Below are 27,080 nucleotides of genomic sequence, written 5' to 3'. Positions count from 1 at the left end.
AATAACTCAGATGGTTAAACAAAAAAGGTTGTTTGGTATTTTGCAGTTTTTTTTTTTGTTTTTGAAAGGGCACGTGAATTTATTAGGAGTGTATTAGGAGTTTATTACTTTATGGTAAAGTAAGATACAAATCAGTTTGGACAAGTTGAATTTGAGGTGTTTTGGGGGAATCAAGATAGCTATAAGTGCTAGAAATAGGGACAATGAAAATACGGAGAGCAATCTGTTCTAGAGTCATGAATCTGGGACTTACAATCATATTACAAGGAAATGGGTAAGTTCAGCCAAAAGGGGGCCCATGAAGAACATATACAGGTAGGCAAGAAGCCAGCCAGCCCATGAAAACAATTTACCTGGTCTGTATAAACATCAGGGGGCACAGCCTTGTTAAAGAAGTCAGAACACACAGCTCCTGCCTGGAGGTAATAGTGAAGAGCTGCTGAATACTGATTCGTTGCTGAAACAGAAAAACAGACATAAAGCATTAGAGGTAACAGTTGAAAAACAGGGCTTTCTTTGTGAAGAGTCAGGTGAAACTTCATAAGTTAACACAAGCAGATTAAACCACAGATCTAGAAATAAAACGTTAGTTCAAATTTCTTGCCAAATGTCCTAGCACAGAATTTAGTATTTGGAGATTTTACTTCCCAAATGTCCAAACTAGAAACAAATTATAATTTTGTGAAGTAGTTCAGAATCGGTATATCAAGAACTTGACAGCTATCAAGCTGATATCGTGAATTTGATAGATATCGAGAACCTGATAGCTTCTTTTGGGGACTGGGGTGGAAATGAGCATTAAAATCAGCATTTGCGTCAAAGTAATCCAGAGAGAGGAATGATGTGGGAAAGGGCACACATGAAACAAGACTGGCCATGAGCTAATTACTGTTAATTAGTAGCTGGGTGGTAGATACATGGGTGTTCAGCCCACTATCCCTTTTATCTTCATATCTTGAACTTTCCCTTTAAAAAATTCAACTCATTAGGAAACAAATACGATAGGAAAAAATCTCAATAAAAAACCAACTCCTAAAACACAGATTCTGAAATGATTCTAGTCAGAAATTTTATTTGATCTGTAGAGTAACAGAAGCACTGAAAGTTTCGTACCAAGTGGGAAAACCTTATCACATACAACCTAGCACAGGGGTAATGGGGAGAGTTAGGATCTATCTCCAAGAATAAAAATAATGATCAAGTGTACCTGGAGAGAGTTTAGAACCTCTAAACAGCATTTTAAAAAGAAAACCTCATTCTCCTTAAAGATGTTTTACCTATTAGATTAAAAAAATTCATGCCGGGCGCAGGGACTCACGCCTGTAATCCTAATACCGTGGGAGGCCGAGGCGGGCGGATCACCTGAGGTGAGGAGTTCAAGACCAGCCTGGCCAACATAGCAAAAACCAGTATCTACTAAAAATACAAAAATTAGCCAGTCGTGGTGGTGGGTGCCTACAATCCCAGCTACTTGCGAGGCTGAGGCAGGAGAATCGCTTGAACCCGGGAGGCGGAGGTTGCAGTGAGTCAAGATTATGCCACTTCACTTCACTCCAGCCTGGGCGATAGAGCAAGACTCCATCTCAAAAAAAAAAAAATTCACTACTTTTTTAAAAAAGAGAATAAAGGTAGCCCACACAAAATCAAAAGCATCTGAACCAAAGGTTCCACACTAAAAAAAAGTATAAATACTTTTACCACTTTAATTTACTAAAGTAAATCTCAAGAAAACTTAACATGTATTGCAATAAAATAGGTCATATATTTACTTTCACTTCAGAAAGTGCTATAAAAACAAAACACAAAGCAACTAAACATCTCACTTACCAAAGTAAATATCTGCCTGGATAATTAACCAGGAATGGTTATTTGGATTTATACTTAGTGTATATCGAACCAGCTCTTTCACTGTGATTGCCACAGCTTCAAAGTCCACAGACTGCAGGCTAAAAGGAAAGACACATAACATTAATCTCTATTTTAAAAGTCAACTTTAAAGTCCATGCATGCATTTATTAAAAACAAAAAGACTCCGCCAAGATTTAGGTGAACATAAATATAATGCTAAATACTAGGAGTAAATGTACTATAAGAACTATCAACACAACTAAGTCTAAGAAAGTGTGATGGGCTAACTTTTTATGAGGGGTTGAAAACAATCTGATATTTGTTCTCTTTTCTTCAAAATGTCAAAGGTAGACAAGGCTGCACCAAGAAAGTGTATTTGCATCTTTTACAAATGATTAAAGCATATAAAAGTAGTAAGACACTTACCTTTGCTTTTAGCACGATTTATGGGCAACGAAAGAGACTCATAAAATGTCCCCAAATTATTTTTCTTTTTTTTTTCTTTTTTTTTTTTTGAGAGTCTCACTCTGTCGCCCAGGTTGGAGTGAAGTGGCGCGATCTCAGCTCACTGCAACCTCCACCTCCCAGGTTCAAGACTCCTCTGCCTCAGCCTCCTGAGTAGCTGGGATTACAGGCACCCACCAGCACACCAGCTAATTTTTTTTTTTTTTTTTTTTTGGTATTTTTAGTAGAGACGGGGTTTCACCACGTTGGCCAGGCTGGTCTCAAATTCCTGGCCTCAGGCAATCTGCTCATCTCAGCCTCCCAAAGTGCTGGGATTACAGGCCTGAGTCACCGTACCTGGCCCCCAAATGATTTTTAAGTTCTGTTATCTATGAGAAGCCACAAAAAAATCAAGGACTCGACACTGACAATGTTGCCATGTGGCCTTACATCCACCTTAAGGCTTCTTGCAAGAGTTACCGACTCCCCTTGAGATGTTTCAGGGGCCCTAATGGGGTGAGGGGCTGGATGTCCAAGTATATCACGTCAGTGCATTTGGCAGCCCCCAAGAATCAAGAAAAGAGTACTGTGAGCCTGGCTAAATGTGGACACCTTGAGGTACAGAAGATGGAACTGTGAAGAGAAAAGCAAGGCTGGCACTCAAGAAACTGCTAACTGCTACCACCTCCTAAGAGCAGTAAAGCACAAGGGTAGAGAATACAAGCTGTGGATTCAGACACATGGCTCTATCATTTACAAGGTGAATTCAGACAAGGTACTTCTGTTGCCCTGAGGGGTTACAGTTTACCCTAACTCACCACTGTGCCCAGTACAGTGGAAAATGAATTGTGGGATTATTAGCAAATAGTCAATTATTTACTTAAACTTAAATAGTTATATAAGTTAAATTGGCTTATAATTTTATAGACATTTACAAAATATTACAAGTCTAAGAATTCTATACATCAAATAGTTGGTTTTAAAAACGTAATCTTCAATCCAGTGCCATTTCCACTATTCTTGGAATCAATAAAGACTCCCACTAAGGAGAAATACTTTTCTCTAGTCAAACATTTAGTCATATTTTGTTTTCTCTGGGTCAATTTATATTAAAGTATTTTCATCATGAAGATAATAGTTAAGCCTACTATGTACCAGTCTTTATTCTAAATATCTAGTTTAGAAAATGTATTATTTCAGGCAGGGCACGGTGGCTCACACCTCTAATCCCAGCACTTTGGGAGGCTGAGGCAGGCAGATCACAAGGTCAGGAGATCAAGACCATCCTGGCTAACACGGTGCAATCCCGTCTCTACTAAAAATACAAAACATTAGCCAGATGTGGTGGCGGGCACCTGTAGTCCCGGCTACTCGGGAGGCTGAGGCAGGAGAATGGCATGAACCCAGGAGGTGGAGCTTGCAGTGAGCCGAGATCATGCTACTGCGCTCCAGCCTGGGTAACAGAGCAAGACTCCGTCTCAAAAAAACAAAAAATAAAAAATAAAATTAAAAAAAAGAAAAAAAGAAAAAGAAAAGAAAATGTACTATTTCATCCTCACAATTCTGAGGCAGTTACTATTTTAGAGACGGGGAACATGGCACAGAAAGCAACTTACTGAAGGCATATACCTCTAAGTGAAAAGGCTAGGGCTCAAACCCCGGATGTCTGACCCATAGCCCCTAGGGTAAACAATTCCTATGCCTCATTTATAAACATGCTGGAAATCAATCATTACAGTCTAAACTTAGGCCACAGAGGTAATACTACAGAGGCTAAAAAATACAACCATTGGGTGGGGCATGGTAGCACACGCCTGTAATCCCAGCACTTTGGGAGGCCGAGGAGGGCAGATCACAAGGTCAGGAGTTCGAGACCAGCCTGACCAACATAGTGAAACCTCATCTCTCCTAAAAATACAAAAATTAGCTGGGTATGCTGGCATCTGCCTGTAATCCCAGCTACTCAGGAGGCTGAGGCAGGAGAATTGCTTGAACCTGTGAGGTGGAGGTTGCACTGAGCCGAGATCATGCCACAGCACTCCAGCCTGGGCAACAGAGCAAGACTCCGTCCCAAAAAAAAAAAAAAAAAAAATCAGCCAGGTGTGGTGGCACATGCCTGTAGTCTCAGCTACTCAAGAGGCTAAGGCTGGAGAATTGCTCAAACCCGGAAAGTGGAGGTTGCAGTAAGCCGAGATCATACCACTGCACTCCAGCTTAGGTGACAAGAGTGAGACTCTGTCTCAAAAAAAAACCCCCCAAAAAAAAAAAAAAACGCAACCACTGCAACCACCAATTAAAAATGCAAAACTGGGCTGGTCACAGTGGCTTATGCCTGTAATCCTAGCACTTTGGGAGGCTGAGGGATACAGATCACCTGAGGTCAGGAGTTTGGGACCTGCCTGACCAACATGGAGAAACCCTGTATCTACTAAAAATACAAAATTTGCCAAGCGTAGTGGCCCACGACTGTAATCCCAGGTACTCGGGAGGCTGAGGCAGGAGAATCGCTTGAACCGGGGAGACAGAAGTTGCAGTAAGCCGAGATTGCACCATTGTACTCCAGCCTGGGCAAAAAGAGCGAAACTTTGTCTCAGAAAAAAAAAAAAAAAAAAAAAAAAAAATCCAAAACTGGCAGGCATGGTACTCACGCCTATAATCCCAGAGCTCTGGGAGGCCAAGGTGGGCAGATCTCTTGAGGCTAGGGGTTCAAGACCAGCACAGGAAACATGGTGAAATCCCATCTCTACTAAAAATATAAAAATAAATAGCTGGGGGTGGTGGCGTGCACCTGTAACCTCAGATACTTGGGAGGCTGAGGCATGAGAATTGCTTGAACCTGGCAGATGTAGGTTGCAGTGAGCTGAGATCTCGCCACTGCACTCCAGCCTGGGCAACAGAGCAACACTATGTCTCAAAAAAAAAAAAAAAAAAAAAAAAGAAAAAGTGTTTCTACCTGATTCTTGGATTGCTATCTAACAGATTTTATATAAAAATCAGAAACACAGCATGACGGACTCTGCAGTTCAAATGCTGTGAAGCACGCACATGTGTTTCATGCAGCATGGTGCTCCCTTGGGAAACAAGCCTCAGTAAGTGGAAGGCAGGGGCACTCACCTGCTCTGACCCTCCAAATCCCTGGACAAGACAAGGGAGCTTTTCCAATCTCTAAGATTGAGATGGAAACAAATTCTTTACTGTTATTCTATTATCAGCTTGCCTATGCACTGAAATATTTTCTTCCTCAAAGATACCACTAAGAGTAATAACACAAGGCTTGGACAAGCACAAAGTAAGAAGAGTGAGAGGGAAGGCAGGGAGGAAAAACACTTGGGAGGAAACAAGTGGATTCCCCTATATGAGAAGTTGCTATGTGTGGGAAAAGAAAAATGTAAATGATTCCTTCAAGTAAATGAACACTTTTTCCTTCCCTAAAAAATGTCCCCATCATCTTACTGTGATTCTTAGGTAACGCATGCAAAAGGGAATATTTCTCAAAGTAATTAAAGAAGTTTAGCATAGTTCCTACAGCAACTAAAAGAGATTGGGAGACTTTTTGATAACTGCAGCATTAGATGAGACATACAAAAAAATTATGAAAAAACAAATCACTTTCAAATGGATACTTGTAAAAGAAGTAAGATGCTAGGCCGGGCGCGGTGGCTCAAGCCTGTAATCCCAGCACTTTGGGAGTTTGAGACGGGCGGATCACGAGGTCAGGAGATCGAGACCATCCTGGCTAACACAGTGAAACCCCGTCTCTACTAAAAAATACAAAAAACTAGCCGGGCGACGTGGCGGGCGCCTGTAGTCCCAGCTACTCGGGAGGCTGAGGCAGGAGAATGGCGTAAACCTGGGAGGCGGAGCTTGCAGTGAGCTGAGATCCGGCCACTGCACTCCAGCCCGGGCGACAGAGCGAGACTCCGTCTCAAAAAAAAAAAAAGAAATAAGATGCTGGAAACCTGATAGGAAGTCATTCTTTCATTGGCCCCAATTTTCAAATTCTACTGACAATCAGGACCACTTTATCTTCTGTTCTAAGGCTGATAAATCTTAACTTCTACTTAAGAGTTATGCTGGGCCGGGTGTGGTAGCTCCTGCCTGTAATCCCAGCACTTTGGGAGGCTGAGGTAGGTGCATCACTTGAGATCAGGAGTTTGAGAGCAGCCTAGGCAACATGGCAAACCCACGTATCTACTAAAAATACAAAAATTAGCCAGGCGTGGTGGCGGACACCTGTAATCCCAGCTATTTGGGAGGCTGAGGCATGAGAATCGCTTGAACCCGGGAGGCGGGGGGTGCAGTGAGCAGAAATTGTATCACTGCATTCCAGCCTGGGCAACTGAGTGAGACTCCGCCTCAAAAAAAAAAAAGTTATGCCTTATCCACTATCTATAGGAAGATAATTATGAAATAGAGAAACACAAAGACTGTAGAATCTTAGCAGATTTCTGGTCCTTTAATAAAATTATCTAAAGGTATCTTTGCTAGTCAGAATGGTTTCCAAATACATAATTCATTTAATAAAATATAAGCTATACCACTACTTACTTGGGAATGGAAGATGGCCAAATAGAAATGTGTTCAGCTGTAATATCATTCACAATGTCCTCCTTTAAAAAGAAAAAAGGTGTGATTTACAAAGAAATTTCTTTCAAATTTTTTAAATGAAATTATGAAATACTTACCCGAACATTGTGAAGTTTCACAAAGAGTGATAAAATAATAGTCAAAACCAGTGGTTCCTATGAGAAAGAAAACACAGAATCCTTAAACAGTGTGTGTGTATATTTATTTTTCTCCTGTCAACCTCACAGACATCAAGCAATTTAAAAGACCCTTGCCTTTTTAAAATTTAGCATCTGTTTTAGCATGTGCTTTAGCACACTAAAAATCAATTTTATTTTTAATCGCATGTGGGCGGGGGGTGGATCACAGCACATAATTTATATAAAATTAGCATATTTAAATGTTTGGCTTATGGTGCTATCTCCAAGCTCAACTCCTCACATAACTCTTAAGTGACTTTTTATTCCTTCAAATAATGTTAAAAGGGTGAAACCTAGGTTATGTCCAGTAAATAAATATGACATTGATCCTACTAAGCAAAAATTAAAGCCAGGCTTCACACATCTAGTCCCTATTATGAAGACTTTTTTACAATTTAAAGAAATACCTGCTCCGTTCACTAAAACATGGTAAAGTAAATGAAAAACTTTTCCAATCAGATTATCCCACCCAACAATAATGATCACTGAAGAAAAGCACATTAACAGGCCACTTTAATAATTTAAGCAGAAGCCAGGCAAGGTGGCTAATACCTGTAATGCCAGCACTTTGAGGGGCCAAGGAGGGAGGATCATTTGAGACCAGGAGTTAGAAACTAGCCTGGGCAACAAGGGGAGACTTCATCTCTACAAAAAGTGAGCTGGGCATGGTGACATGTGCCTGTAGTCCCAGTTCCTCAGAAAGCTGAGGCGGAACGACTGCTTAACCTCAAGAATTAGAAGATGCAGTGAGTTATGATCACACCTCGGCACTCCAGCTTGGGTGACAGATCAAGACCCTGTCTCTTAAAAAAAAATTTAAATTAAAAAACAAACAATAATTTAATCAGTATTTGAAGTACCCAATAGTCTACAATAACCAGCAATAGTAATTAGAGCAATTTTTAATAAAACTTACTCGTAATTTTTTGATAAAAGAAAGCAGTTCGCTCCTACAAAACAAAAATTTTTGAATACACATTAAATATCAGAAATTAAAAATAAAATCAAGAAAGTAAATTACAGATGAAGGATTATTCTAAATGCTCCAATTCGGCAAGTATGAAAAGGAATGTAATATTCTATCGTCATACTGACCTAATAACATTTCTTCCCTGTTTTAATCACATGTGAAGTCTTCAATACTATCCAACCTTAAACACTACTGATTTTTAATTCCAGTTGATTAAATGATTAATAGTTTCTTAAAATGACATATGAACAGAAGATACTTCCAAAGGTGGCCAAGGCAGACAAGTTCATCACAGATGAGTACTGCAGAACTCGTAAGATTGTCCAACTTTATGATATACACAATAAAAGCTGATGTTCTTGAAATCAACCTTTAATAGGTCAATAGTATAAACAGGATAATTATTAAGAACTTGAACACAACTGACAGAAACATACCAATACATACCGATACATGATACCTAACGTAGATTCCCTCTGCTTTATTAGACTAACTCTGCCATCATTTCCTCGTTTGTGCTGACTGGACACACTACAGATTTGAACAACAACTTCCCAAAGGTCTTTGGCAGTCCGTCTACTTTCTTTAGGGCCTGGAAGTTCTTTGCATGTAGCTGCTAAAAGCTGTCCAAGCTATAACATGAAAAACAAAACACACAAAAGATAATCTGTAATGTCATGCACATTAGTTCTATTATCAAGGCACACTGGAGGAAAGATGGAATGACTGCCCAAACATACTAAGCACAGTTATTTTATGCTGTGCATTGTGTACGACCTTTGAGGAATTTAGGGCTCATTGTCTACTGACAGATCTGAATCTGAGAAAGATCCTCTGGTTCGAGCATACAAACTTTGTCTCTGAACAATTATAGTCTAGTGAAAATGAAAATGAGACAATGCAAAGAGATAGGTGATTTATTAAGTGGAAAAAAAACCGAGATGCTAAATACACATAGTATTATCCCACGTTACATCGGGAAAAAATTGTGTAATGGAAGGCATACACCTAGATGTTAACTGTAGTAAAAGCCCAGGGGTTGAGATTAAAATACTGCTTAGATTTTACTCTCTCCCTTGCACACATACGCACACATACAACTTCTAACCACTAAAAAAAAAATTGTTGGCCGGGCGCGGTGGCTCAAGCCTGTAATCCCAGCACTTTGGGAGGCCGAGGCGGGCGGATCACGAGGTCAGGAGATCGAGACCATCCTGGCTAACACGGTGAAACCCCGTCTCTACTAAAAAAATACAAAAAACTAGCCGGGCGAGGTGGCGGGCGCCTGTAGTCCCAGCTACTCGGGAGGCTGAGGCAGGAGAATGGCGTAAACCCGGGAGGCGGAGTTTGCAGTGAGCTGAGATCTGGCCACTGCACTCCAGCCTGGGTGACAGAGCGAGACTCCTTCTCAAAAAAAAAAAAAAAAAAATTGTTTCAATGAAAAAAATAAGGAAAAAAATAAGGAAACTGAAGTTGGTGGAATTAAGGGATACAGATTTAAAGCAATTTTTCTCTAAGAAAATTGGTAGCAACTGGGAATGGAGCTACTGCTCATCTGAGGAGGTAGAATTAAGGCAGGACAGGTTATATAAAGTGACTGGTGTGAATAAATGCAGCCTCAAGGACCTAAGACGTAGGGAGCACCCAGAAATAATGAGTGGAAAAGCTAAAAACAAAAGACAGAGAAACACTAACTTACAATAAATTCAGAATTTCTTTTTTTTTTTTTTTTTTTGGAGGCAGGGTCTTGCTCTGCACCCAGGCTGGAGTGCAGTAGCATGATCTTGGCTCACTGCAACCTCCGCCTCCTAGGCTCAAACGACTCTTGTGCCTCAGCCTCCCGAGTACCTGGAATTACAGAAATGTGCCATCATGCCCAGCTAATTTCTGTATTTTTAGTAGAGACGGGGTTTCACCATGTTGGCCAGGCTGGTCTCAAACTTCTGGCCTCAAGTGATCCATCCACTTCGGCCTCCCAAAGTGTTGAGATCACAGGCGTGAGCCATGCCACCTGGCCAAATTCAGAATTGGGACCCGTTATTCTTGTTCATATTAACTTTTATACTCCGTGGCTCTTGTAGAGGGTGCAGTAACAAGGATAATTTCAAATCCATCAGGAAACCCTTGTTTCTATTTAAAATGGACCTAGAAAATTTTCTAGGGGTCCCTACTGCTTAAGGCAGCTTTTTTAAGGTGGCAGCAAGATTGCGACAAAGACAAAAATTGGTGGTTTTTCTCTACATTTTCTGTTATGAAAAATTTCAAACAGAAAAATAAAAAAAAAAAAATTCAATAAATACCTGACACATTGTGACTATTCTGCCATGTTTGCTTTATATATCTACATAAATTGTTTTGTTAAACCATATTAAACTAAGTTAGACACAATATTTCATCCCTAAATACTTCCATATACATCTTCTAAGGACAAGGACATTCTTCTCCATAACCACAACTCTGTGATCATGTCTAAGAAAATTAACAAGAGTACTGTGGCTTTCCAAAGCTCATAAGAATAACATAAAAACCCTACCTATACCAGGTGAATGGATATGGAACAATGGCCTAGTAGGATATTTCATCCTGCATGCTCACCTAAAATACTCGCCTCTGACAAATGGAATCATGATACATGCAGCTATTCACTGCAGTGTAACGCCAAGGCTACCGGTGCTCTTAGCTCAAATTCATCTTCTGTTGTCAGGGATCATATGCTTTAGGTCACTGAATTTATTACATAAATTACATTTTTAAAATGTTCAGAGGTCTTAGGCCCCAAATCAACTGAATTCCACAAACATTCTTGAGCACCGACTATGTGGTGGGCATCATGAAAAGCACAACATAAAAATTAACTGCCCTGAAGTAGTTCATTGTCTTATAGAGAAGATAAGTGGATAAATAATTTATTATTCAGCATAAACACAACAAAAGAAACAGTCAACAGTACAACAGTACAAAGGAAGCAAGAAGACGAAGTGATTTACTCATTTACAGAGAAAAGAATATGGGAAAGCATCGAAGAAATCACACAAACAGGCAAAGCTGGGAAGGACATCCTGGCTAAGATGACAAACAGCATGTGCACAGGTGCAAAATGGAAACATGGCGTGGGCATGCTGGTGCTGCCAGCACAGGGCTAGAACACCAAGGGGCAGGTGAGCTGCATCTGGAGGAGGAGAAGCACGCACACCTTAAGAGGGTGGTAGGCCACATGAACAACCTAAGGTTTTAGCCTACACTAGGACCACTGTGGCTGTCAACCCCTACTACTACCACCTAGGCTCTTATCATCCGAGTGCCTATAAACCTGTGCCCTTTCCATTATGTGACACTACCACTCACTCTGATCTAAGGGGCAGACTAGACAGTTTTACATTATTTCAAAAGGGTGCATTTTAGTCACATGCTTAAGAATTTTCTGTGCCTATTTGTGTTACATAATACATGAGTAGGAAAATATATAACAGAATAGAAAACACTAAAATCACTAATACCCCATTATCCAGAGATAATGGCTGTTAATATCCTTTCAGACCTTTTCCTACACGTGTGTGCGTGTGTGTGTGTGTGGTGTATTCCACACCAAACTGGAAGTGTGGACACTGATTCAGATTATATTTTTTTTCAAAACACCATCCCTCATTGTAAACTTTCTCTAATTCCTTTTTCCTTGACATTAACAAGGCAGTGAGAGGGCAATTATGTATGGAAGGTGGCACACAAAACCCTAACCACAAGATGACACATGAGGAGACACCTAAGTGACAATTCTTTCGCAAAGTCACCACACATCCTTCCTGCTTTTGGACCATCAGGGGAACTGCAGGAAGCAGTGAGACAGCCTCTCCCAGAGTTAGGCAACCAACAAAACAATTTCCTGTGTCCTTACACATTGCAGACCCTCAAGCATTCATTACACAAACACATGCCTATCTCTCCTGGTGCACAGCTCCACAGAAGTCACTGCCAGAGGTAAAGAGAAGAGTTACTCTACTGTCTTTGCACTCAGTGACAAGCTACGATTCTAAGTGTAAATGATAATAACCTTGGAACAAAATGGTTCCCTCATCTGATTTTCTTAAAGGCTAAGAAAAGACTGTTGGGCATAATGAGACAAGTACGCAAGATATTAAGAACTCACATTCCAGAAAGTTCACTAAAGAGACAGAAATGATTCAGGCTGGGTGCGGTGGCTTATGCCTGTAATCCCAGCACTTTGGGAGGCCCAGGCAGATGGATCACCTGAGGTCAGGAGTTCGAGACCAGCTGTGGCGAAACCCGTCTCTATTAAAAATACAAAACAAAAAAAAATTACCCGGGTGTGGTGGTGCATGCCTGTAATCCCAGCTACTTGGGAAGCTGAGGCACAAGAATGGGTTGAAACTGGGAGGTGGAGGTTGCAGTGAGCCGAGCTGGTGCCAATGCACTCCAGCCTGGGCGACAGAGGGAGACTCAGTCTCCAAAAAAAGAAGAGACAGATATGATTCAATGTCTGAAATTTCAAAGAAAGGGATAATTCAAGTATGGCAATTTTCATGAGCAAGTGTAAAGATGACAAAAAGGGGGGAAACTGAAAAAAAATCAATAAACTCTCAATAAATCCTCAAAGGGTTAAAATGAAATGAGCTCAGTTTTTAAAAGGACATACATGAAATATGAAGGAAGAAACAAGTAACCAAACACAAATGTTACAAAGTGGTACAGTTCTACAGGAGTTCCCAGATAAACACAGATTTAAAGGATTTTGTATTACTAAAGACAAGTTGGGACAAACAAGGAAGAATAACAAAAGGTAATAGGAACAAATAAAAATAATGAGAAAATCTGAAGGACCAAATATACCTAAAAAGGAGAGTGGGACTTACAATGTTAAATCACTACATGTTTTACTTTGTTTCTTGGTGTTTTTTTTGAGATGCAGTTTTGCTCTTGTTGCCCAGGCTGAAGTGCAATGGCGCGATCTGGGCTCACTGCAACCTCTGCCTCCCGGGTTCAAGCGATTCTCCTGCCTCAGCCTCCTGAGTAGCTAGGACTACAGGTGTCCGCCACCATGCCCGGCTAATTTTTGTATTTTTAGTAGAGACAGGGTTTCACCATATTGGCCAGGCTGGTCTCAAACTCCTGACCTTGTGATCCACACACCTTGGCCTCCCAAAGTGCTGGGATTACAGGCATAAGCCACTGTGCCTGGCCTCCTTTGTTTTTTTAAACTGTAACATCAGAAAGTGAGAAAAACCTACTACTTATTCAGTGTGTATAATATTAACACATGAAAGATATAATCTTAGAAAAAGCCTCCAGTTTCTCATTAGTTTTGATATTTTCTGTACTCAGAAGCATTTTAGGTTGCAAAGGATATAATTAAGACAACAAAATAAACAACTTACTACCAATTTACTGAATAAATTCTTTTATTAGGGAAATAATTACTAATAGCAAACCTGTTAGAGATTCAGAGATAGCAAACTTAGAAGGGTAAAATTCTAAAGAAGAATAAAGTGTTCAAATGGAAACAAGGAGAAGTGCATCCCTGACGGACTCCATCAGTTCTAGAGTGTGATTATAGCAACCAAAGCAAAGAAAGTAAATCTCTCATTATCTTAGGATTACACCAACGTGTCATCTGTTAACTAAATAATCTGTGACTACATGCTCATGAATTATAGGGCATTAGAAAGAAATATTAGAACAAGGTCAAGTGCATGAATTACCAAAAACTATCCTTTAACTACAAATCAACAAGCATTTGTCCAATCATTTGTATCACAGAAATTAGACAAGTTCCCAAACTAGTATAAAGTTAAAGAAACAAGTATAATACTATCCTCACAATCCTTTTATTTAAACATTAATTACCTTAACATATGGATTACTCTGAAGCAAAAATGCAGGAACTTGGAGTGTAAGGTATTCACTTTCCCTCCAGTTTAACATAAAGGCAACACATTCCTCAGCTATAACTTGACGAAGAGGAATATCTAAAAAGCAAAGAGGAAAACAGTTGGAATTACCATCACAACATTAAGAACAAAGCAAATACTTGCTCAGATTTCAACTGAATAAAAAAACAGGCTGGGTATGGTGGCTGACACCTGTAATCCCAACACTTTGGGAGGCCAAGGCAGGAGGATCACTTGAGACCAGGAGTTCAAGTCCAGCCTGGGCAACAGAGTGAGACCTTGTCTCAAAAAACAAACAAAATTTTGTAGAGACAGGGTCTCACTCTGTCACCAGAATGGAGTGCAATGGTGTGATCACGGCTCACTGCAGCCTTGAGCTCCCAGGCTCAAGCGATCCTTCCACCTCAACCTCCCCAAGTAGCTGGGATCACAGGTCCCACCACACCTGGCTAATGCCACCATACCTGGCTAATTTTTGCATTTTTGTAGAGATGGGGTCTCATATGTTGCCCAGGCCGGTTTTGAACTCCTGAACTCCAGTGATCTGCCTGCTTCGGCCTCCCAAAGTGCTGGGATTACAGGCATGAGCCACCACACCCAGCCTCCTTATTTTAAATACTGTTTATAAGCACAAGCTATAGGACAAGTTGCTGAACATTTAGTAAGTTAGGAGTTTACAAAAATTATATGCAGATCTATCAGTCCTTTACCCTCCCTATCCCCAAAAAAGGGATGTGAACTACAAACTGATAAGCCAAAAAGGTAGTACAAAGAGACTAATAATTTAAAGGAACTTTCACCCATTTCAAAGAGTAAAAGCACAGGCTTCGAAGTTGGGCTGATGGAGTAAAGTCATAGTTCTGTCTCTTCCTGTGTGACTGTGGGCAAATTCCTCAACCTCTCTGCACCTCGGTTTCTTAGTTACAAAATGGGGATAAGGAAACAGCAGCTACTTCACAGAGCTGCTATGAGGACTAAATGAGTTATGCACCTGAAGCTTAGAACAATGCCTGACACGTAGTTAGCACTCAACAAACTTTAGGGTTTAAACATTCTGTCTCATTTCAGAAAAACCACGCATGGAAAACCTACCTCCCACTTTTAAAAAGTAAACATGTATACAGCAGCATGTGTCCTTTAGTGCCAGCATATTATTAGATCAATTCTCATGAAGACATTACAATATTTAAGAGCACTGACGTGTTAAAGCTCAAGGGCATTCTCTCTATAGGGTACTAAAAAGTTGTGATCTATCACTGCATGCCCCTGCTGGAAACTAGACTTTAATTAGAAATTAAGTTAACCCCATAGGACTCAAGATGGTAGCACTTGCTTCTGTTCTGACACATTACTATCACCTTCCTTTATAATGCAATTCTACTGTTTATACTATTAAATGTGTACAGTATGATTTAATTGCTCTAAATACTCCTAAAGCAGAAAAATAAGAAACTGCTTTAACTAAGAAAGATTTATATGTGTCACAGATGATCATTTATATGGTAAGCCCCTTTTCATAGTAAGATATTTACAATTAGAATCTAACACTCAAGATGTGTTCCTAAAGTAGCCACCAGTGAATTTCTAGCCCACTGGCAATCAGTGTGAACGCATTTTATGGCTGTAATGAGGAAATAAAACTTCAATCTGTATACGAAAGGACATTTTGTTTCTTTCAAACACCTGAAAATTGCAATATAGTTTCTCTAGTGTGTAGAAGTATCCCCTAAAATTCATGTGTACCTGGAACCTGAGAATGTGACCTTATTTGGAAATAGTCTTTGCAGATGTAATTAGCTATGATCAAGTCAGCTGGGTTAGGGCTGAACCTGGATCCAATGACTGGTGTCCTTATAAGAGAACATGGACATACACAGGGAGAAGGCCATGTGAAGACAGCAGCAGAGACTGAGCAATGCAGCCACAAACCAAAGATTGCTGGGCCACCAGAAGCTAGGAAGATACAAGGAAAGAGTCTTTCCTGGAGCCTTTCCGGGCAGCACAGCCCTGCAGACACCCTGACTTCAGACATCCGGCCTCCAGAACTGGGAGATAATATATTTCCACTGTTTTAAGTTACCCAGTTTGTGGTACCTTGTCACAGAAACCCAGAAACGAACAGTTTCCTTCATTTTTCCCAATGTTCTCAAGTGAACACCAAACCCAAATTCTGTTTTAGGAGTGAAATAACTTTTTCCAAAGACGAAAAAAACTCAGCTGGGTGTGGTGATTCATGCCTCTAATCCCACCACTTTGTGGGGGCGAGAAGGGTGGATCACCTGAGGTCAGGAGTTCAAAACCAGCCTGGCCAACATGGTGAAACCCCATCTCTACAAAAATACAAAAATTAGCCGGGCATGATGGCGGGTTCCTGAAATCCCAGCAACTCAGGAGGCTGAGGCAGGAGAGTCACTTTAACCCAAAAGGCAGAGATTGCAGTGGGCCGAGATCTCACCATTACACTCCAGCCTGAGTAACACAGCCACATTCTGTCTCAAAAAAAAAAAAAAGATGATTACAAATTCAAATAAATGTGCTTTTAAATTTTCCCCCACAATTATCTAAGTACTGAGTTTCTGAAATTTGTCTTTGTGAACCAGTCTTACCAGGAAGCCTCATTTCCAGATAGCCTCGTACCCTACTTATAAGGTCGGATGGCGGTCTCTCTCCTGCCTGCCCTGTCCCAGCTTCATGTGTATGAATATCCAAAAGCAACATCTCATTCAGCATGACCTGACGAAGCTTTGGTGAGAACTCTGTTACCAACTCCAAACAAGCAGCAAAGAGCTGTTTAGCATGGGAAAAGTCCTATGAAAAGAAAAAGAATAGCCTGGGTCACCTTTCCTTTGGCACCAAAAAATGTGTGCCTTTATGATGACAGAGCAAAGAGAAGGATTAGTTCAAATGGTTAACGTTGCTTTCCTCAGGGAGTAAGGCTCGATAGGATTTTCATCTCTGTATTATTGATTTATTCCAATACATATTTAATACCTTTGTAATTTAAAAAAATCCAGTAAACAATATAAAATACCTGCTATATTATGCAACTTTCATAAAAGTTATAAAATAACCAAAGACTTCTGTATTATACAGGTGTAAAATTCTATTACAAGCACCCTCCTCCATCCAACATATTCAGAATTAGATCTTAGACCATTCAAGGGTTACACATTTCAAAATCTTTGCACACCACCCTACTAGCCTATAAAATTGGCTAACAAATAAAATGAAATAAATCAGCTATGATCCAAGTCCTTTCCTACGCATCTCTTATGTTTCTAAAGACTAGATTCTATTGCTCCACATACTTCATTCACTCCCATAATCTGGCTTCTACCCCCATCATTACAAAGAAATAGCTCTCACAAGCCAAAGACCTTTTTTTTTTTTTTTTTTTTTTTTTTTTTTGAGGCAGAGTCTCGCTCTGTCGCCCAGGCTGGAGTCCAGTGGCTGGATCTCAGCTCACTGCAAGCTCCGCCTCCCGGGTTTAGGCCATTCTCCTGCCTCAGCCTCCCGAGTAGCTGGGACTACAGGCACCCGCCACCTCACCCGGCTAGTTTTTTGTATTTTTTAGTAGAGACGGGGTTTCACCGGGTTAGCCAGAATGGTCTCGATCTCCTGACCTCGTGATCCGCCCGTCTCAACCTCCCAAAGTGCTGGGATTACAGGTTTGAGCCACCGCACCCGGCCAAGCCAAAGATCTTTTAATTGTCCAATCTACTGAACACTCTTCTGTTATCTTACAGGAATTAGGGGGCTGCAACTCGGTGCTGTGTATTGCTCTTTTCTTGACATTTTCTTTTCCCCTAGGTATTACACCTTCTACATTTGTCTGATCCTCACGCCCATCACACCACTATTTCTTGGACCTAGTATTGCATTCCCGAGGGTCTCATGCTCTTTATATTCTCTCTGGGTGATCTTTGGTAACTCCCAAATCTGTAGCTCCAGTCCAGACCATTCTCCAAGCTTTAGGCTGTTTCCAACTGTAGCTTCAAATTAAAATTGTAAAAATAAACTCGTAATCTGCCCTGCAAAAATGTGTTTCTGCACATTTACTTGCTGGCATTGCCACTGGTTCTCTGACTCTCAAACCAGAAGTCTGAGCATCATGCTCGATTCGTTCTCCTCTTGCCTTCCACATGAAGTCAGTTACCAATTGCTTCCAGATTTTATCTCCTAAATATTTCTCTAATATGTCCTCTTCTCTCTAGCCCTTCTAACACTTGTGATACTTACTAGCTGTGTGCCATTGGACAATTTAATACCTTTAAAACTGAGATAACACCTTCCACAAAGTTTTTGTGAATAAATGAAACAATAAACATATATGAAATTGCAGAACAGTCTCTGTGCCCAGTAAACGTTATTTTAGGTGTGGAAGGAGAAAAGCTGCTAACTACATTCCTCCTATTAAAACTTTTCAATGGCTTACAATTGTCTCATGATGCACTGTCCAATATGGCAGCCACTAGATAAGATGTGGCTATTGAGCATGTGAAATGTGACTAGTCCAAATTGAGAGATTCTGTAAGTATAAAACACTTACTGGATTTTGAAGACTTAGCACATACATTTTCAAAAGAATACAAAACATCTCAACTTTTTATATCAATTACACATTGAAATGATAGTGTAGACATATTGAGTTAAATAAATCATTTCAATCAATCACACTTTTTAATGAAATTATAGATTACACACGTGGCCTACATTATGTTTCCACTGGACAATGATGGTCTACAGCAGCAGTTCTCAAACTTTAGCATGCAACAGAATTACTTTGAGGGCTTATTTAAAAAGATGTTGGGCCTCATCCCAGAATTTCTGATTCATTAGGTCTAGGATGGGACCCCCAAATTTTTATTCCAGCAAGTTCCAGCCACGTGCAGTGGTTCATGCCTGTAATGTCAGCACTTTGGGAGGCTGATATGGAAGGATTGTTTGAGCCCAGGAGTTCAAGGTCAGCCTGGGCAATATAAGGAGACACTGCCTCTGCAAAAAAAAAAAAAAAAAAATTCTTTCAAATAAGCTGGGCATGGTGGCACATGCCTGTGGTCTCAGCTACTTAGGGGGCTGAGGTGGGAGGATTGCTTGAGCCAAGGAAGTCCAGGCTGCAGTGAGCCGTGATCATGCCACTGCACCTGGTCTGGGCAACAAAACAACATCCTGTCTCAAACAAAAAGTTTCCAAATGTCACAGATGCTGCTGGTGTGGGGACGTAGTTAACTTATTTAAGCCTCAATTTTAGTTCATTTCTGCATTCCAGATGCTGTCTTTAACCTTCCTAAAGAACTCAGTGTATGATCACTCACGCAACTGCACTGTCTTATATGATTTAACATTACACTTAAGTCTCAACATCCCAGGCTACAAACTCATGTAAAATATACTACAAAAGTAATTTTTAAAAATTTTGTTTTTTAATCTTGGTACACAATCTTTACTAGCTGAATCCTAAAGAATACAAATAATATCTTTGCATATTCTCTAAACTTTTAAAAAGGCACAGAGCAGTATTCGTTTGATCAAGACCATTTTAGTATAACTATAACAGTAAAGGAAAGAGAACAAACCAAAATGCCTTTTCAAATATTCTTTTAAGCCTATGATTGTGATTTTAAAGATTAGGAAAAGGTAAGTTCTGGTTCCTGACTTCCTGCTAAAATTAGTAAAGCTTTTTTTTTTTTTTTTTTTTTTTTTTTTTTGAGATAGACTATCACTCTGTCACCCAGGTTGGAGTGCAGTGATGCAATCTCAGCTCACTCCAACCTCCACCTCCCATGAGATTCTCCTGCCTCAGACTCCAGAGTAGCTGAGATTACAGGCACCCGGCTAATTTTTGTATTTTTAGTAGAAATAAGGTTTCGACATGTTGGCCAGGCTGGTCCTGACCTCAGTCGATCTGCCCACCTCAGTCTCCCAAAGTGCTGGGATCATAGGTGTGAGCCACGGCACCTGGCCATAAAGCATATTCTTAACAAGTGTTTGATACACACTTTTACTCACCTTAACAGTACTGCAGTGCAAACCTTTGGCCATAAGAATATAAACCAAATCTCTTGTTAAATTGTCTTTAATTCCCAGGATAACACCACTATAGACAGAAGGTACTTCCCACTAAAAGAAACAAAAAATACATACATACATATATATATATATATACACACACACACACGCAGAGAAAGCCAAATCTAGATAAGAATCTTTCAATAATCTTCAATCGCATTAAAAAAAATAATTCACAGGTTGTCTCTTAAAGAGAAAGGAAAATCACAGCCATAATATAACACTAATGAAAATGAACACATTCACTACAATCAACAAGTAATAAATAATGGATTGGGATTACTATTAGGAAAAAAAGACAAAGACTAGGAGTTTTATATATATTAATTCAGGTAATCCTCACAACAATACCAAGGTAAGTACTATTATGCTACTACTGTCATTTTGCAAATGAGAAAACTGCAACACAAAGAAGTTAAATAACTTGTTCAAGATTATACGGCTATTTAAGTATGAGCTGGCATTCAAGCTCAAGCAGGCAGTTAGTCCCAGAATCCCCTATCATAACTATTATGCTATACTTGTTCATCTTTAAAATTTTTGGTTTTTGATTTTTGAGATAGTCTTGCTCCATCACCCAGGCTGGAGTGCAGTGGCGTGATCTCTGCTCACTGCAACCTCTGTCTCCCAGGTTTGAGTGATTCTCCTGCCTCATCCTCCCAAGTAGCTGGAAATACAGGTGCATGCCACCATGCCCGGCTAATTTTTGTATTTTTAGTAGAGACGGGGTTTTGCTATGTTCGCTAGGCTGGTCTTTAACTCCTGGCCTCAAGTGATCCACCCACCTCAGCTCCCCAAAGTGCTGGGATTACAGGCATGAGCCACTGCACCTGGCCTTCATCTTAAAAATTCACACTAACAAATAGCATCAATACTAAAAAAAAAACTCAACTAATTTTTAGAGCAATTTTTTTCTTTTCACGCTACTTGTATGTTTAAACCCAATTTTAAAAAATACAGGTCAGGCTCAGTGGCTCATACCTATAATCCCAGCACTTTGGGAGGCTGAGGCAGGCGGATCACCTGAGGTCAGGCGGTCAGGAGTTTGAGACCAGCCTGACCAACATGGAGAACAACATGGAGAAACCTGTCTCTACTAAAAATACAAAATTAGTCAGGTGTGGTGGGGCAAGCCTGTAATCCCAGCTACTCGGGAGGCTGAGGCAGGAGAATTGCTTGAACCCAGGAGGCAGAGGTTGCAGTGTGCCAAGATCGCACCACTGCACTCCAACCTGGGCAACAATAATGAAACTCCGTCCCCCCCAAAAAAAAAAACCCATACATTTCTGGCTGCCTTTTTACTATATCTTCAGCAGAGGAAGAGTAAGTACGTAGTTAATCAGGAGCATTACGATATTGCTTTAATTTCTACTGTATCTGTAGATTACTTCCCTTGTATCTCTAAGCTACATTCCACTGACATGGCATTTTAAAAGCTATTTTCATTTGCACTTTCTATGCAGGAAAAATTTCTAATAGATAAACTCAGAAACAGGTAAATGTATTAGCTGGGAATTTTTAAAGGAACATTTAAAGCCAAAAATGCTCCATAATGAAGTATTATGCTACAGAATGCATAAATAATATACCAGTTACATATATTTACAACTATATTTAAAATGCAGCCGGGCGTGGTGGCTCACACCTGTAATCCCAACACTTGGGGAGGCAGAGGCAGGTAGATCACTTGTGGTCAGGAATTCAAGACCATCCTAGCCAACATGGTAAAACCCCATCTCTACTAAAAATACAAAAATTAGCCAGGCACGGTGACAGATGCCTGTAATCCCAGCTACCTGGGAGGCTGAGGCAGGAGAATCACTTGAATCTGGGAGACAGAGGTTGCAGTGAACCAAGATCATATCACTGCACTCCAGCCTGAGCAACAGAGTGAGATTCCGTCTCAAAAAATAAATAAATGAAATAAAATGCATATATTTTGTCAACAAATGGAAAAACTGATTTTTAGATGTTATTCATTCAATGGTATCTTTTTGTTTCTGACATTTCCTATTTTTTCTGTCAATGGATGTTAAAAATGCAATTATGGTCATGTGAAGGTCTTACAACTGTTAAGTAAAAGAGGTCCTTATTATCAAAAAGGTTAGGGAACAGCTTTTCTATTAAATTACCTCAGAAAACAACAGCAATTTTCTTATTTGTTCTTGACATAGGGTTTACCTTATTAGACACTGTCCAGAATTGGCGCTCTGAAGTCATACCATGTAATTCAATCAAAATTTGTCTAATCCTCCAAGGATCCACTGACAATATCAGTTGATGCTCTAACTGACCAATGTTGACACTTGCTGAAGCTAAAAAAAGATTTATATTTCAATGATTTAATTCAATGATATACATATGAGAATGAAAATTTACTTAAAATTATGTATTTTGTATTACATCTGTAAATTAAAAGCTGCTATCATCTTGAGAACTGATTCAACATTGTGTAAATTACATATTAACTTTATCCTCACATAGAAAACCTAACACAATTTTACTATATCTACATTTAATAAATGAATGCATTTTAAAAATAAAGATAATGAAAATATAAACAAGATAAAATCAATATTTAATTCATGCAAAGAACTATGTGGAATATATGAAAATAATTAACTTATACACAGACTTACACACTACTTATACACTACTTTTGAACATCATGTGTTAATAAAAGCATATATAAAATGTTAATTTTGAGTAATAAACATTAAGCATGTGGTTTTTGAGAGAAAGGGGCATGCTCTTCCCAGAGAACCAAAAATGATTACCAAAATACCTAATTACAGCTCAGCTATCAGGCACAGTCTTCAATAATGCATTTCCAGCATTTCTGTATGTGTTAACCTTACCCTTTTCCTTTACAACTGGACATTCAACCAGTTTAAATCTAGTGAAGGTCAAAGAAACTAAAATTTTGCTTTTGTTAAACCAACTGAATTCTCTCTCATCTATATTAAATGTTGAAGTGTATGTTTCTTATTTAAAACTAGCATTGTATTTTCTACTTATATTTGTAAGGGCAAAAATGGGGAAAAAAATAAAATAAATAAGGCAAAAATGGCAATACTGACAAAAATGTTCAGTCAGCAGATACTAGCAGTGATACAGACTGACATGCACGAAAGTCTGTCGTCTTTTTGGTCCCAGCATCTCTCACCACTCCTCTCCCCTCCCCCCTCCCCTTTTTTTTTTTTTACTTCCATGAACATATTGGCAGCAGTGTTACCTTGCTCTGTTTCCCCAGCTAAAATCTTTTATGTATCTAGGCCTGAATCTGCACTAATCATTGGCTTGGCAGAGCTCCAGAGCATAGCTGCTTATACAGAAATCTGATATGGAAGACAGGTGAATTTCTATTAATTACCAACACAAGTGTTAATTAAAACAAATAAGAGAGAATCCTCAAATATATTTCAATGTTAATTTGAATAGAGGGGCAAAACATGCCAATATTTTGGCTGGCAGACTAGAGAGCTAACCTGGGATATCATAAAATGAAGTTACAGGTTTAATGCACAGATTTACTCTAGGGGATCTCTTCCTCATCTGATCAACAAGTAGCTTTCGTTCTTCATCTTTCAACAATGTAATGAAAAGCTCATGTGAAGAAATCATGAAAACATACTGCAGATCTTCCAACCCCAGACACACATTCCTAGATCAGTAAGAAATATTGTGAAACAAAAAAGTGTATAATTTAGTTTGAGAAAAACAATCATATCAACCAATTTTAATAAGCTATTTAAAAAGTCACCATTAAAGAAGCTGTATAACAATATTTTAAAATAGATTTTAAAATTTCCTTTTGGTCCTTATTTAAAATTGTGAGGTCAATGCCACAATATTTAAAAAAAGGTAACTATATAATCCTAACGTCTCATGTGGCTATACAAATTTGAACTTAATGGGTTCTCAAACACCAGTTACTGCTTGGTTAAAAGATACCCAAGACAAAAACAAAAGATAATAGAGATATTTTTTTCACAGGACTAAGTTCAAAGTTAAAAAAAAGAAAAGAAAAGAAAAAAGAAAAGAAAAGAAAAGAAAAGAAAAGAAAGAAAGAAAGAAAGAAAGAAAGAAAGAAAGAAAGAAAGAAAGAAAGAAAGAAAGAAAAGAAAAGAAAAGAAAGATACTTACTTTAGAAAAGCAGCCATGTTTCCTTTCAAAGACTCTGAAGCTTTTTCTAAATTTATTGATCTTGAACATACCTAGGAATTTGAGTAATTTTCATTTGAATATGGGTACTTTTAAAAATGTAAATTATAATTTGAAAAGGTAGGATTTAAAAACAACTGAATTTTCCTTTTTCAACCATGTACCAATCACAGATTTGGTTAAGTAACTTAAGAGATGAGACCAAGGAATAAGAACCCATCACAAAGAGGGAATGGAATGTGACCATTTTAATAAGTACAGGTGTATACACATGTACCAAAGAATAACCTAGTTACCAGGCTATACAGTTCTCACAGAATTTATCAAGTATGTTGCCAAATTATATTAAGTGATAAACCACAGAAATCAGTAGCTCCTGTCAGAAAAGAGTTAAAAAAATAAAAAAAGTTAAAACCAAAAAGAAAATAATCGAAAAGAATAACTGATTTATCACAAATATAGAACTAATGGTTCTATATTCATGAGCTATTCATGAATAGTTTAAAAAGGTAAGCAAGGTTTAAAAAGTAAACAATGCAAACAAAGAATAGAAACTAGTTATGGTTATATCACTTATCTACAAATAATATTTTCATATTATTTTGAATTTATTCATTAGATTAGGATTCCTCCCCATATATTATTTATAAGAAGCCAAAATAAAACTAGCGTAAAAGTCCATAAACTCAAGAAATTGCTAAATATTTTCTACGTTGACACACACAAAAAATAGAACGTTCATAGTAGTATTAATCACAGTAGCCAAAAAGTAGAAATCACTTGCAGTCTACCAACTGATGAACACACAAATACAGTATATATCCATTCAATGAAGTACTATTCAGCCATAAAAAATGAAGTACTGATACACTGTACAATATTGAAAACATGCTAAGTGAAGGAAGCCAGTTACAAAAGATCATCTATTTCATAGTTCCATTTACATAAAATATCCAGAACAGATAAATCTATAGAGATAGAAAGAAGATTAGTAGTTGCCTCAGGTGGTGCGAGATTGAGAGAAAATGAAGAGTGACAGGTAATGAATAAGAGATTATTTTTCTGGGGTGAAAACAGGAAGTGAAGTGATAGTTGCCCAACTCTATACTAAAACCCACTGACTTACACACTTTAAGTGTGTGAACTATATGGTATGTGAATTATATCTTGATGAAACTGTTATTAAAAAAAAAACAGGCTGGGTGCTCCTGCCTCTAATCCCAGCACTTTAGGAGGCTGAGACAGGTGGATCACCTGAGGTCAAGAGTTTGAGATCAGCCTGGCCAACATGGTGAAACCTTGTCTCTACTAAAAATACAAAAAAAAATTACGTGGGTGTGGTGGTGCACACCTGTAGTCCCAGCTACTCGGGGAGGCTGAGGCAGGAGTATCACTTCAACCCAGGAGGCAGAGGTTGCAGTGAGCCGAGATCAGGCCACTGTACTCCAGCCTGGGCAACAGAGAGAGACACCCTCTCAAAAAAAAAAAAAAAAAGCAGTGTTTTAAAAGTACTGTGTTCAAATACCATTCTTTGATTAACAAATTAACCTATCAGTAAATAATATCTGAGCATCTTGGAATATGTATTATACACTTACATTCTAATAATTTTGCTCCTTTGCTGCCATATGTAAATATATTATGGTAAGTAATAAATATGAGTCTCCTTTTACAACAGATTATTTATTCACATAATGAGATGCATTTTACATGTGTCATGGAACAATGTAGAGAACATGGGTTAACTTCTGATTAGCAAACCTAACAATATAAAGAAAATTAAGCAGGGCATGGTGGCTCATGCCTGTAATCACAGCGCTTTGGGAAGCCGAGGTGGGTGGATCACCTGAGCTAACAGATCATGTTATGTGAATTTCACACACCTCAATTTTAAAAAAGAAAAATTCAAACTAGTGGGCATCTTGGTAGATGCTTTAATATTAAAATAATAAATTTTAATACTAATAAACAAGATGAAATGGACAAATCCTTAGAGAGTAACTTTTAAAACTAACTCTAGAAAAATGAGAATACAGCTCTATGATCACTGATCAAAAATCTTCCCACAGAAAAATTACCCAGGCCCAGACTTTACTGGTAAATTCTACCCAACACTGAAAGAGCAACGACTTCATTTTTACACAGACTCTTCCAGACAACAAAAAAGACAGATGCCTCAACTTATTTATAAGGTAAGCATGACCTTGACACCAAAATCAAAGGCAGGACAAGAAAAAAAGAAATTTGTGCGTCGGCTGGGTGTGGTGGCTCACACCTGTAATCCTAGCACTTTGGGAGGCAGAGGTGGGAGGATCACTTGAGATCAGGAGTTTGAAACCAGCCTGGCCAACATGGTAAAACCACGTCTCTATTAAAAACACAAAAAAATTAGCTGGGCATGGTGGTGGGTGCCTGTAATCTCAGCTACTCTGGAGGCTGAGGCAGGATAATCACTTGAATCCAGTGAAGGAAGTTGCAGTGAGCCGAAATCACACCACTGCACTCCAGTCTGGGTGACAGAGTGAGACTCCATCTCAAAAAATAAAAAATAAAAAAATAGGCCGGGCGCGGTGGCTCAAGCCTGTAATCCCAGCACTTTGGGAGGCCGAGACGGGTGGATCACAAGGTCAGGAGATCGAGACCATCCTGGCGAACACAGTGAAACCCCGTCTCTACTAAAAATACAAAAAAACTAGCCGGGCGAGGTGGCGGGCGCCTGTAGTCCCAGCTACTTGGGAGGCTGAGGCAGGAGAATGGCGGGAACCCGGGAGGCGGAGCTTGCAGTGAGCTGAGATCCGGCCACTGCACTCCAGCCTGGGCGACAGAGCAAGACTCCGCCTCAAAAAAGAAAAAAAAAAAAAAAAAATGTGCATCAATCTCACACATGAATTTAGAAAAAAAAAAACTTCATATATT

At 39.2% G+C, this 27,080-nt stretch overlaps 1 protein-coding gene across 1 annotated transcript in view; it reads right to left on the bottom strand.

Moving 5' to 3' along the window:
- Positions 1 to 27,080, bottom strand: part of INTS8 (integrator complex subunit 8) — a 57,468-nt gene that overhangs the window by 6,895 nt on the left and 23,493 nt on the right. Inside the window, exons 11-22 of the mRNA XM_010360641.2 lie at positions 24,147 to 24,217; positions 23,489 to 23,664; positions 22,182 to 22,315; positions 19,941 to 20,051; positions 16,538 to 16,739; positions 13,888 to 14,009; positions 8,476 to 8,660; positions 7,975 to 8,008; positions 6,978 to 7,034; positions 6,841 to 6,902; positions 1,828 to 1,946; positions 354 to 457 (exon numbers count right to left, since the gene is read on the bottom strand). Of these exons, the coding sequence (XP_010358943.1) occupies positions 354 to 457; positions 1,828 to 1,946; positions 6,841 to 6,902; positions 6,978 to 7,034; positions 7,975 to 8,008; positions 8,476 to 8,660; positions 13,888 to 14,009; positions 16,538 to 16,739; positions 19,941 to 20,051; positions 22,182 to 22,315; positions 23,489 to 23,664; positions 24,147 to 24,217 (1,377 nt within the window). The remainder of the gene's footprint in view (positions 1 to 353; positions 458 to 1,827; positions 1,947 to 6,840; positions 6,903 to 6,977; positions 7,035 to 7,974; positions 8,009 to 8,475; positions 8,661 to 13,887; positions 14,010 to 16,537; positions 16,740 to 19,940; positions 20,052 to 22,181; positions 22,316 to 23,488; positions 23,665 to 24,146; positions 24,218 to 27,080) is intronic.

This window comes from Rhinopithecus roxellana, chromosome 9 (genome assembly GCF_007565055.1).
Source record: "Rhinopithecus roxellana isolate Shanxi Qingling chromosome 9, ASM756505v1, whole genome shotgun sequence".
Lineage (NCBI taxonomy): Eukaryota > Metazoa > Chordata > Mammalia > Primates > Cercopithecidae > Rhinopithecus > Rhinopithecus roxellana.
The sequence above is the reverse complement of the archived record's forward strand: the minus strand, read 5'-3'. Positions and strand labels throughout refer to the sequence as shown.